General features: G+C 50.0%; 1 protein-coding gene across 3 annotated transcripts in view; it reads left to right on the forward strand.

Moving 5' to 3' along the window:
* The window catches only part of vac14 (vac14 homolog (S. cerevisiae)), a 413902-nt gene that overhangs the window by 40201 nt on the left and 359572 nt on the right, over window positions 1-14129 (forward strand). For all 3 annotated transcript variants that reach the window (XR_005461858.1, XM_038807077.1, XM_038807078.1), the window contains exon 4: window positions 8817-8984. Coding sequence is in view for 2 of the 3 variants with exons in the window: in XM_038807077.1 (XP_038663005.1) it covers window positions 8817-8984 (168 nt within the window). In the remaining variant the exon portion in view is untranslated. The remainder of the gene's footprint in view (window positions 1-8816; window positions 8985-14129) is intronic.

Raw genomic sequence — 14129 nt, forward strand, 5'->3', positions numbered from 1 at the left:
ATAGTATTTCCACAATCTGCCTACTGAGGTTGAGGAGAATTGCATGGCAGAACACAAAATCCAGGTTCTCCCTGGACCTTTCTATCTTTTGCCTCGATATTGAGCAATGGGACTGCAATGTCCACTTGTGGAAATGTTTCGTAACTGAGTATTCAAAACTACTTTAAAGGCAAGAAATATAACACCCTGGAAGATCAGCAGCTCTCTACCACAATTGCGTTCTCAACTAGGGAGTTCCTTTGTGGGATATCGGTTGGAATGATTAAATGTCTGGCACGAGTCCAAATCATAGTTTTCAAAGGCATCATGTCTCAAATTGTGGTCAGAAATGTCGCACACATAAAAGTTGCAATTGGGCTCCAACCAGTCTATTGGCCATCAGCAATGACTGATTTCAAATAATCGCATGTCAAGTTATCAATTCCAATGAATAAATGGGAAAGAATTATAGGGAGCAAGATGCACCAAACTCAGAGAAGCAAATGGCGCAAAACAAATCAATCCAATTCTACAATTTTCCTTCAAAGCCACCAGGCATGGGCCAGAAAGTGCCTGCGAGCTGCACTCGTATTAAATCATTCTCATTATTTCATTGTCATTTACTGCATTTTTGTTCCTTATTCATGTTGGCCTACACAACTGAACAATTATATCGCCCAACATTTTGAGGGAAAAAAATAAATTCTGATTTAAACAATAAAACCTACCCACAAAATTTGGTTTGTTAATGGTGGAAATAATTGCAAAGAAGGTTGACCCTTGGATTTTTGCTCCTGTCTGGAACTTGGGGTTTGAAGTTGCAAACTTTATCTGTACCACTGCAGATTATGCACAATACCTCCGAGTTGGTAAAAGCAAGTTGCACTAGATGCTGGAATTAGAAACAGAAAATGCTGGACAATCTCAGCAGGTCTGACATCGTCTGTGGAGAGAGAAGGGAGCTAACTTTTGATAATCTACCTGACTAACCTATAAACCTTTCATTTTTTAGTTCCAGCCGCATTGAATTCAATTACTGTAGCTTCTGTTGGCAATGGCGTTTTCAATAAAACTGAATAGAGAAACAGCTTGTGTATGAGTAGAGAGAAATGTAAGAAGCTTTGACAAATAATCATCCAGACTCGAAACTGTGGAGCTGTCCAACCTGCTGAGATTATCCAGCATTTTCTGTTTATACCTCCGAGTTGGTGTTCCCAACTTGGAGTTAACGGTAGGATACAGTAACAACCAGACCGTTCACAAGTGTCAAATAGAGGAGTGGGACAATATTGAAAGTGAAGCTGTTACCTTTATAGTGCTGTACAGTTTCAGCTGTTTAACAATTGAAAGCTAATGGTGTTTGGTCCTGGGTTACTAAAGATGTGCGGTCATAAAATTGAAATACCATAATAGATTATTACCTAGAATTTAGATGTGTTAAGACATCTCATCCTGTAAATGGAGAGAATCCATATGCCATGGCATGATCCTTTTTTTAAATATCAAAATGTTAAAATTAAGATGTAAATTTGAGTGGACGTTGTACTGGGAGCACTTATTGAAATTGATGGGCAGTAAGTGAATTCTATCACCTTGTGGTTAAGCCAAGGAACTTCTCTGTTTATAACTGCTGGAATCAGTGGCCTATCTCTGCTTGTTCCCCAATGAGGCCAGTATTCCTGTGCCAGTGTGCTGTCCTTTTGATTACCTACCTGACTAACTTATAAATCTTTCATTTTTCAGCCCCAGCTGCATTGAATTCAATTACTTCAGTTTCTGCTAGCAATGGTCTTTTCAGCAAAACTGGATAGAGAAATGGCTTGTAGACGAGTATAAACTTGAGAAATGTAAAAATGGTAGCAGCTGTGATACTTAGATATACAGGGAGGGGAGGCTGTGACTCTGGGATATACAGGGAGGGGGGGGGGTGGCACTGGGATATACAGGGAGGGGAGTTGACACTGGGATATACAGGGAGGGAGGGGGGTGTGACTGGGATATACAGGGAGGGTGTGACTGGGATATACAGGGAGGGTGTGACTGGGATATACAGGGAGGGTGTGACTGGGATATGCAGGGAGGGTGGGTGTGACACTGGGATATGTAGGGAGGGAGGGTGTGACACTGGAATATACAGGGAGGGGGGGTGACACTGGGATATACAGGGAGGGGGGGTGACACTGGGATATACAGGGAGGGTGTGACTGGGATATGCAGGGAGGGAGGGTGTGACACTGGGATATGCAGGGAGGGAGGCTGTGACTCTGGGATATACAGGGAGGGAGGTTGTGACACCGGGATATACAGGGAGGGTGGGACACTGGGCTAGACAGGGAGGGAGGCTGTGGCCCTGGGATACACAGGGAGGGAGGGTGTGACACTGGGATATACAGGGAGGGAGGGAGGCTGTGACTCTGGGATATACAGGGAGGGAGGGGGGTGTGACACTGGGATATACAGGGAGGGAGGCTGTGGCCCTGGGATAAACAGGGAGGGAGGGAGGCTGTGACTCTGGGATATACAGGGAGGGTGTGACACGGATATACAGGGAGGGAGGGTGTGGCCCTGGGATATACAGGGAGGGAGGGTGTGACTGGGATATACAGTGAGGGAGGGTATGACACTGGGATATACAGGGAGGGAGGGTGTGACACTGGGATATACAGGGAAGGGGGGGTGTGACACTGGGATAGACAGGGAGGGAGGGTATGACACTGGGATATACAGGGAGGGAGGGTGTGACTGGGATATACAGGGAGGGAGGCTGTGACACTGGGATATACAGGGAGGGGTGTGACACTGGGATATACAGGGAGGGAGGCTGTGACTGGGATATACAGGGAGGGAGGCTGTGACACTGGGATATACAGTGAGGGAGGCTGTGACACTGGGATATACAGGGAGGGGGTGTGACACTGGGATATATAGGGAGGGAGGGTGTGATTCTTGGATATACAGTGAGGGAGGGTGTGACTCTGTGATATACAGGGAGGGAGGGTGTGACTCTGGGATATACAGGGAGGGAGGCTGTGACTGGGATATACAGGGAGGGATGCTGTGACTCTGGGATATACAGGGAGGGAGGCTGTGACACTGGGATAGAAAGGGAGGGAGGATGTGACACTGGGGTATACAGTGAGGGAGGGTGTGACACTGGGATACACAGGGAGGGTGGGGTGTGTGACACTGGGATATACAGGGAGGGAGGGTGTGACTGGGAAATACAGTGAGGGAGGGTGTGACACTGGGATATACAGGGAAGGGGGGGGGGTGTGACACTGGGATAGACAGGGAGGGAGGGTATGACACTGGGATATACAGGAAGGGAGGGTGTGACTGGGATATACAGGGAGGGAGGGCGTGACACTGGGATATACAGGGAAGGGGGGGGGGTGTGACACTGGGATATACAGGGAGGGAGGCTGTGACTGGGATATACAGGGAGGGAGGCTGTGACATTGGGATATACAGTGAGGGAGGCTGTGACACTGGGATATACAGGGAGGGGGTGTGACACTGGGATATACAGGGAGGGAGGGTGTGATTCTTGGATATACAGGGAGGGAGGCTGTGACTCTGGGATATACAGGGAGGGATGCTGTGACTGGGATATACAGGGAGGGAGGGTGTGACGCTGGGATATACAGGGAGGGAGGGTGTGACACTGGGATAGAAAGGGAAGGAGGGTGTGACACTGGGATATACAGGGAGGGTGGGGTGTGTGACACTGGGATATACAGGGAGGGAGGGTGTGACTGGGATATACAGTGAGGGAGGGTATGACACTGGGATATACAGGGAGGGAGGGTGTGACTGGGATATACAGGGAGGGAGGCTGTGACACTGGGATATACAGTGAGGGAGGGTGTGATTCTTGGATATACAGGGAGGGAGGGTGTGACTCTGGGATATACAGGGAGGGAGGCTGTGACTCTGGGATATACAGGGAGGGATGCTGTGACTCTGGGATATACAGGGAGGGAGGGTGTGACGCTGGGATATACAGGGAGGGAGGGTGTGACACTGGGATAGAAAGGGAGGGAGGGTGTGACACTGGGGTATACAGTGAGGGAGGGTGTGACACTGGGATATACAGGGAGGGTGGGGTGTGTGTCACTGGGATATGCAGGGAGGGAGGCTGTGGCCCTGGGATATACAGGGAGGGAGGCTGTGGCACTGGGATATACAGGGAGGGAGGCTGTGACTCTGGGATCTACAGGGAGGGAGGGTGTGACACTGGGATATACAGGGAGGGACGCTGTGACACTGGGATATACAGGGAGGGACGCTGTGACACTGGGATATACAGGGAGGGAGGCTGTGACAAGGGGATGCACAGGGAGGGAGGCTGTGACTGGGATATACAAGGAGCGAGGGTGTGACTCTGGGATATACAGGGAGGGCGGCTGTGTCTCTGGGATATACAGGGAGGGATGCTGTGACTCTGCGATATACAGGGAGGGAGGCTGTGGCCCTGGGATATACAGGGAGGGAGGCTGTGGCACTGGGATATACAGGTAGGGAGGCTGTGACTCTGGGATATACAGGGAGGGTGTGACACTGGGATCTACAGGGAGGGAGGGTGTGACACTGGGATATACAGGGAGGGAGGGTGTGACACTGGGATATACAGGGAGGGAAGGTGTGACACTGGGATATACAGGGAGGGATGCTGTGACACTGGGATATACAGGGAGGGAGGCTGTGACAATGGGATACAAAGGGAGGGAGGCTGTGACTGGGATATACAAGGAGCGAGGGTGTGACTCTGGGATATACAGGGAGGGAGGCTGTGTCTCTGGGATATACAGGGAGGGAGCCTGTGACTCTGGGATATACAGGGAGGGAGGCTGTGACTCTGGGATATACGTGGAGGGAGGCTGTGGCCCTGGGATATACAGGAAGGGAGGGTGTGACTCTGGGATATACAGGGAAGGGGGGGGTGACACTGGGATAGACAGGGAGGGAGGGTATGACACTGCGATATACAGGGAGGGAGGGTGTGACTGGGATATACAGGGAGGGAGGCTGTGACACTGGGATATACAGGGAGGGGTGTGACACTGGGATATACAGGGGGGGTGGCTGTGACTGGGATATACAGGGAGGGAGGCTGTGACACTGGGATATACAGTGAGGGAGGCTGTGACACTGGGATATACAGGGAGGGGGTGTGACACTGGGATATACAGGGAGGGAGGGTGTGATTCTTGGATATACAGGGAGGGAGGATGTGACTCTGGGATATACAGGGAGGGAGGCTGTGACTCTGGGATAGAAAGGGAGGGAGGGTGTGACACTGGGATATACAGGGAGGGAGGCTGTGGCACTGGGATATTCAGGGAGGGAGGCTGTGACTCTGGGATAGAAAGGGAGGGAGGGTGTGACACTGGGATATACAGGGAGGGAGGCTGTGGCACTGGGATATTCAGGGAGGGAGGCTGTGACTCTGGGATCTACAGGGCGGGAGGGTGTGACACTGGGATATACAGGGAGGGAGGGTGTGACACTGGGATATACAGGGAGGGAGGGTGTGACACTGGGATATACAGGGAGGGACGCTGTGACACTGGGATATACAGGGAGGGAGGCTGTGACAATGGGATACACAGGGAGGGAGGCTGTGACTGGGATATACAAGGAGCGAGGGTGTGACTCTGGGATATACAGGGAGGGAGGCTGTGTCTCTGGGATATACAGGGAGGGAGGCTGTGACTCTGCGATATACAGGGAGGGAGGCTGTGACTGGGATATACAGGGAGGGAGGGTATGACGCTGGGATATACAGGGAGGGAGGGTGTGACACTGGGATAGAAAGGGAGGGAGGGTGTGACACTGGGGTACACAGTGAGGGAGGGTGTGACACTGGGATATACAGGGAGGGGGTGTGACACTGGGATAGAAAGGGAGGGAGGGTGTGACACTGGGATATACAGGGAGGGTGGGGTGTGTGACATTGGGATATACAGGGAGGGAGGGTGTGACTGGGATATACAGTGAGGGAGGGTATGACACTGGGATATACAGGGAGGGAGGGTGTGACACTGGGATATACCGGGAAGGGGGGGTGTGACACTGGGATAGACAGGGAGGGAGGGTATGACACTGGGATACACAGGGAGGGAGGGTGTGACTGGGATATACAGGGAGGGAGGCTGTGACACTGGGATATACAGGGAGGGTGTGATTCTTGGATATACAGGGAGGGAGGGTGTGATTCTTGGATATACAGGGAGGGAGGGTGTGACGCTGGGATATACGGGGGGGAGGCTGTGACTGGGATATACAGGGAGGGAGGCTGTGACACTGGGATATACAGTGAGGGAGGCTGTGACACTGGGATATACAGGGAGGGGGTGTGACACTGGGATATACAGGGAGGGAGGGTGTGATTCTTGGATATACAGGGAGGGAGGGTGTGATTCTTGGATATACAGGGAGGGAGGATGTGACTCTGGGATATACAGGGAGGGAGGCTGTGACTCTGGGATAGAAAGGGAGGGAGGGTGTGACACTGGGATATACAGGGAGGGAGGCTGTGGCACTGGGATATTCAGGGAGGGAGGCTGTGACTCTGGGATCTACAGGGCGGGAGGGTGTGACACTGGGATATACAGGGAGGGAGGGTGTGACACTGGGATATACAGGGAGGGAGGGTGTGACACTGGGATATACAGGGAGGGACGCTGTGACACTGGGATATACAGGGAGGGAGGCTGTGACAATGGGATACACAGGGAGGGAGGCTGTGACTGGGATATACAAGGAGCGAGGGTGTGACTCTGGGATATACAGGGAGGGAGGCTGTGTCTCTGGGATATACAGGGAGGGAGGCTGTGACTCTGCGATATACAGGGAGGGAGGCTGTGACTGGGATATACAGGGAGGGAGGGTATGACGCTGGGATATACAGGGAGGGAGGGTGTGACACTGGGATAGAAAGGGAGGGAGGGTGTGACACTGGGGTACACAGTGAGGGAGGGTGTGACACTGGGATATACAGGGAGGGTGGGGTGTGTGACATTGGGATATACAGGGAGGGAGGGTGTGACTGGGATATACAGTGAGGGAGGGTATGACACTGGGATATACAGGGAGGGAGGGTGTGACACTGGGATATACCGGGAAGGGGGGGTGTGACACTGGGATAGACAGGGAGGGAGGGTATGACACTGGGATACACAGGGAGGGAGGGTGTGACTGGGATATACAGGGAGGGAGGCTGTGACACTGGGATATACAGGGAGGGAGGGTGTGATTCTTGGATATACAGGGAGAGAGGGTGTGATTCTTGATATACAGGGAGGGAGGGTGTGACTCTGGGATATACAGGGAGGGAGGCTGTGACTCTGGGATATACAGAGAGGGATGCTGTGACTCTGGGATATACAGGGAGGGAGGGTGTGGCGCTGGGATATACAGGGGGGGAGGCTGTGACTGGGATATACAGGGAGGGAGGCTGTGACACTGGGATATACAGTGAGGGAGGCTGTGACACTGGGATATACAGGGAGGGGGTGTGACACTGGGATATACAGGGAGGGAGGGTGTGATTCTTGGATATACAGGGAGGGAGGATGTGACTCTGGGATATACAGGGAGGGAGGCTGTGACTCTGGGATATACAGGGAGGGAGGGTGTGACGCTGGGATATACAGGGAGGGAGGGTGTGACACTGGGATAGAAAGGGAGGGAGGGTGTGACACTGGGATATACAGGGAGGGAGGCTGTGGCACTGGGATATACAGGGAGGGAGGCTGTGACTCTGGGATCTACAGGGCGGGAGGGTGTGACACTGGGATATACAGGGAGGGAGGGTGTGACACTGGGATATACAGGGAGGGAGGGTGTGACACTGGGATATACAGGGAGGGTCGCTGTGACACTGGGATATACAGGGAGGGAGGCTGTGACAATGGGATACACAGGGAGGGAGGCTGTGACTGGGATATACAAGGAGCGAGGGTGTGACTCTGGGATATACAGGGAGGGAGGCTGTGTCTCTGGGATATACAGGGAGGGAGGCTGTGACTCTGGGATATACAGGGAGGGAGGCTGTGACACTGGGATATACAGGGAGGGAGGCTGTGGCCCTGGGATATACAGGGAGGGAGGCTGTGACTCTGGGATATACAAGGAGGGAGGGTGTGACACTGGGATATACAGGGAAGGGGTGTGTGACTCTGGAATATACAGGGCGGGGGGGGTGTGACTCTGGGATGTACAGTGAGGGAGGCTGTGACACTGGGATATGCAGGGAGGGAACATGTGACTCTGATATACATGGGGGGAGAGTGCGACACTTGGATGTACAGAGAGGCAAGGTGTGACTGTGGGATATGCAGGGAGGGGAGGATCTAATGGCAGGTTGCAGTGGGTGGCTTTTAAGATAATAGAAATGGACAAAAAGGGGTAGGGCGAAAGATTGATGTAAAACTAAAATAAAATTCAATCTATTGGACTGCCTGATGAATAATTTTATCATAAAGGACATTGTTCTCGGGCCGTCTACAGTGCCCTCCTCTATTACTGGTCCCAGGTTTGGATGAGGTAGCAGTTGGGTAAGCTGCTGTTTATTGTTGTGACCCTGAACTATGGTGGGCTGGGTGGTGGGGGAAAAGATCATTGGGGCAAAAGATCTTTGCACTGGTTCCCTGTACCAACACACGAAGAAAGAGCAATTTGAGGAGGGACCAGGGAATATCTTTATCCCTCCAACTGCATGTTGATGCCTTCAGTAGATAAAGTTATAAATTTAATATTCAAACATGTATTGTTATTATGTACTTGTTGTCCCCTGGTAGTGTTCATTTACTGTGTATATATTTTCCCGGCAGGATTCTGGTTTGTATCTGAAGGAACTCATTGAACCAGTTTTGACGTGTTTCAACGATGCTGATAGTCGATTGCGTTACTATGCCTGTGAGGCCCTGTACAACATTGTGAAGGTGGCCAGGGGCTCGGTCCTTCCTCACTTCAATGTACTATTCAACGGTCTCAGCAAGGTAATTGTGGATTATTGGTAAACCAGAACAGCCAGCACTTCACATCGAACTGGATATTTTATAAATACTGAAGACATAACAAAACTATGCATGGTCTCGGTACCTTAAAAACTGATGTGCAAGGGAGTGTGGTGGCAGGAATCGAGGCCGGATTATTGATATGGGGGCAAGTATTTGTTGCAAGGTTCTTGGATTGGTTTGTTTTGTGCCATTTATGAACTTTAATGCATTTGTAGTTTTGTTCTGCACTTTGTATCTGACTAGTTTATACAGAGTTTGGGGTAGGTAACTGGTCACCAACAAGTGGGGAAGAAAACGGTCACAACAAAACACATGTTGCAGCTTGCTGCTCTCCTGCATGACATATCCATCGTTCTTGTGAACAACAATGGCTTTTTGATTGTTTTGGTTATGAACTGAATGAGGGATCAGCGGTGGGATAAAGGTGATATAGACTGGTCAGGTCACACTTCACTGAGGACAGGGGCAGTACGGTAGTGCAGTGGTTAGCACTGCTACCTCTCGCGCCAAGTACCCAGATTCAATCCTGGCCCCGGGTTGCTCTCCGTGTGGAGTTTGCACATTCTTCCCTTGTCTGCATGGGTCTCACCCCCACAATCCAAAAAGATGTGCGGTGTAGGTGAATTGGCCACATTAAATTGTCCCTCAATTAGAAAAAAAACAATTGGGTACTCAAAAAGCTTCACTGAAGATTCAAATTCTTGGGCAACCTCTCTTGCTGTCCACCCTCCCAATCATTGTCACCACTGAGGCTCGGGGAAGGGAATGCAGGTGAAAGTTTCAATTTCCCATCAGCTTCACTTGATCCTCACCATCATTTTGCCAACCTAATATCAATTGTACCTCCATGGAGAAAGTCATTGACACTTAACTCCTTGAGACTGAATTCTAAATATAAAAAGTAAAGTGTGAAACGTTTTTCTATTTATTTCCAATTAAGGGGCAATTTAGCTTGGCCAACCCATCTACACTCCATATCTTTTTGGGTTGTGGGGGTATGACCCTCGCAGACACTGGGAGAATGTGCAAACTGCACATGAACAGTGAACCGGGGCCAGGATCAAACCGGCGTCGTGAGGCATCAGTGCTAACCACTGCGCCACTGTGCTGCCCTGTAAAATGTGAAACTGAGCAGGTTACAGCATGGGGTGCCTCTAAGCGGGCTTGTTCATTGAATCCGAGATATGTGGAGAGGCTTTGGACTTGAGCTGGCCATGTCTTTTCATTTATTTCAAACTTCAGTTGAACTTGAAGTGGAGAGGCTTCCTTCTGCATTTGAGCAGGATCGCAATTGAAAATTTGATGGGCCCACCCCAAGTGTGTGACCAATATCACATGGTTAGGGACTAGTCAGAAACCCAGCTGGTCTTCATTCATCTACAGAGAGCTCTCTGTGTAACCAATTCACCAAATCTTCCCTCATATCCTCTTCAAAATTGTCTTCGTTAAATATTTATCCTCATATTTTGAAAGCTTTTATGGATTATATCTCCACTGTTACTTCATGTGGGACTTCTTTTACCAGTCTATTGTATTTTTAAAAATCTCTCATTATTTCCTTAGTTATGGGCTAAGGGTTGCTAAATGTTGCTGGACATATTCTGGAAGATGTCAGTGTAAGTGCCACCATAGAAATTCAACAATGTAGTGCAAGTGAGTTCTAGGTTACGAGTTGGCTGGATGAACAGAGATACATCAATAGAAATCCTGCCCTACTTCCTCTTATTGCTGTTGAATAATTGTCGCAGGGAGGATGTGGTGTGGGGCGAGAGATATTGGAAATATCTGCAACAAGAAAATCTCAATCTCAAGCCATATATAATGAAGCCCTTTGCCAAGCATTGACTGTGCTATGAACCGGGCCCTCTTTTGATGCAGTTACCAGTTACAGCTGAATTCACAGTTGACACAGGCAGAGACATTGCAAATTGGAATCCTCATACTTCAGTGGAACTGGGGTCAGAATGCCATGTAACCATTCAACATTCCATTCCAGCCTAGGCTGCCACTGCTGCCTCTGATTAATTTTACACCTTCAGACTTCCGGTGACGGCGGGCGGGAGGTAGCTGCATGTTGGAAGGCTCCTGTTCGGGAACGGCATTGTCGGCGGTTAACGCCCAGTCCTAGGGGCAGCGAAGGCAGTAAAAGACAGGAGAAAGCACAGGGAAGGGATATGTCGAGGATCAGTAAAAAACCGGCCGTGAAAACAGCTGAAAGTCCGTCGGGGAGTGGAAAGGTCACCGCAGGGTCGGTAAAGAAAATGGAAGCTGGAGCACCAGGGGAGGCCGCATTGCTTACGGCTGAAGAAATGACTAAGGTGATGACTGCGGAATTCGAAAGACAGTTTACAAAATACATGGAGACAATGAGGAAAGAGATGAGGGAGGTTGAGTGTGCTGATGGAGGAGGCGATTTCCCCGGTGACGATGGCGGTGGCGAGCGCAGTGGCGGAGGTGCAGGAGCAAGGGGAGGCGCTGAAGGAAGTGGAGGAGGCATTATTGCAGCACGGTGATCAACTTGCCTCGATGGGGGAGGAGATGCGGAAGGTGATGGAGATTAACAAAGATCTGCGAGGAAAAATGGAAGACCTGGAAAACAGATCCAGGCGACAGAATTTGAGGATTGTGGGGCTGCCCGAAGGAGCTGAAGGGCCGAGTCCGACTGAGTATTTTGCTGTAATGCTGCAAAACTATTGGGGGAGGGGGAGGATCTCTCCCGATATGAACTGGATCGGGCTCATCGGTCGTGGAGGCCTGTACCAAAGACGAGTGAGCCTCCAAGGGTTGTGACTCTGCTTCCGTAGGTACAGTGTGAAGGAGTAGGTCCTGTGCTGGGCCAAGCAGAAGCGGGTGGTGCAGTGGGCTGCAGCTGGTATACGTGTATGCCAGGACTTTACGGTGGAGCTGGCGAGGAGGCAGGCTGCTTTCAACCGGGTGAAGAGGGCACTGTACATTAGCAAGGTGCAGTGTGGCATTTTATATCCAGCGAAGCTGAGGGTGACTTACAAGCTCAAAGGAGCCAATGTTGTATATATTTGGACAAGGGAAGTGATGGGACTTTCACTCGAAGTGAGGGCTCTTTGGGGCGTAGGTGGATATGCGGGGTTTGTGTGCTAAAAGGAGATTTTGTGGGCTTTCCTAGGGCCGGGCAAGGGGAAAGGGACCCGGGCGGGGGTCTCCATGCTGGCCTGTTTAAGCCGGCTAGTGAACGGGAGTGAGGTGGGGGGAGCGGCTGCGGCCATCGGAGCCTGGCAGAACAGGGTCCAAGTGGGCTAGCCGGGGTGGAAAGTTGGGGGGAAGGAACCGAGGTTGGGGGGAGGAGTTTTACAAGAGGCAGTGAACGGGAGGATTTGGAGAGGGGGGGCGGGGGGCAGTTTACAACTCTTGGGTATCATGTACGGTACTCTTTCAGAGGTTGGATGGCGTTGAGGGTGGGGGTGGACTCTATGGTGACCTTGGCCGGGCCCGGACTCCTTTTTTCTTTTTCTCCTTTGTTTTTTGTGTCCACCGTGGGAGGGTTTGTTTTATTAGATGCATATATTGACAGGTGGGCCGTTGTTTGGGGTGGTGGGAGGATGGGATCATTGTTACTGTTAAGGGGATTGATTTTGTATTTGTTACCGTTAACTGTTTGTGGGTGGGGTGTAAATATTGAAGGCAAATGTGAAAATGGAGAATAAAAACATTTTAAAAAGAGAAAACAAATTTACACCTTTAAAGGTTTAAAACTCAAATTAAAAAAAAAAAAAAATTCCAGCAACAATTTACTACATGCAGGAATGAGACTCAACAGCTTAAGTACTACTGGGAAGATCTCATTGCCAATTATAACATCACAAAAGGGATATTTATGCCTCAAGTGTGACCTGTGCCTTTCAGCTGCAAATTTAATGAGCAGTCAATGTGCACATCCAGAATGTTCCCAAAATGAACAGGGAGATTGTGAGTAAGATGCTATTTGTGCAAGGCCAGTAGCAGAATGGAGCAAATTTCCCAGCAAATTCTAATGATTAGCTTGAGGGGCATGGACTGGGTAGATAGGGAGCAGCTGTTCCCCTTAGTTGAAGGGTCAGTGAAGAGGGGACAGCAGTTCAAGGTGAGGGGAAGGAGGTTTAAGGAGAATTTGAGGAAAAACCTTTTTTACCCAGAAGATGGTGATGGTCTGGAATGCACTGCCTGGGATGGTATGGGAGAGGTGGGATGCCTCACATCCTTTAAAAAGTACCTGGTTGAGTACTTGGCACATCATACCATTCAAGGCTATGAGCCAAGTGCTGGCAAATGGGATTAGGTAGGCATGTTAAATTTTTTTTCATGCGTCAATGCAGACACGATGGGCCGAAGAGCCTCTTCTGCACTCTATTATTCTGTGATTCGGAACTCACAACATAGCTCGTTTTTGGCTGAACTAGATGCCGATTTTGTGGATTAGTAATGGCATGCAGTGTCCTTGTAACCTGGAAATTACTGTCAGGGGAGACGGTGATATTGGTAATATCACTGGCCTGGCAATCCAGAGGCTCAGGCTAATGCTCTGGCAACATGGGTTCACATCCCAACGCAGCTGATGCAATTTAAATTAAATTTAAAAAGAGACCGTGAGATTAGTGAAGTGGTAAAATCCACGACTCTGGCGTCCTTGCATGTCTGGCCAACATGTTATTCCAGAACAACAGCAATGTGTATGACCCTTTGAAATGGCTGAGCTGGTTACTGTATTTTATCAAACCACTACAAAGTCTAAAAGAAATGAAACCAGAAGGGCTAACGTAAGCACCAGAAATGACAACGGCACAAGCAGCCCTGTTAATCCTGCAAGATCCTCTTCAATAACATTGCCCAGGTATATCCTGCCAAGAAAAAGCAGGACAGACTCAACCCGACCACCAGTCTACTCATAATCATCAGCAAATTGATGGAAGGTGTCTTCAACAATGCTACCAAACATCACTTATTCAGCAAGCTCACTGATGCTCAGTTTGGGTTCCACCAGCCTTGGTTCAAACATGCTGAGCTGTGAGTTAAGAGTTACTGCCCCTGACATCAAAGCAGTTATTGACCAAGTATGACGTCAAGGAACCACAGCAAAATTGAAGTTGATGAGAAACAATGGGAAAACTCTCC

Source organism: Scyliorhinus canicula, chromosome 9 (assembly GCF_902713615.1).
Source record: "Scyliorhinus canicula chromosome 9, sScyCan1.1, whole genome shotgun sequence".
Classification (NCBI taxonomy): domain Eukaryota; kingdom Metazoa; phylum Chordata; class Chondrichthyes; order Carcharhiniformes; family Scyliorhinidae; genus Scyliorhinus; species Scyliorhinus canicula.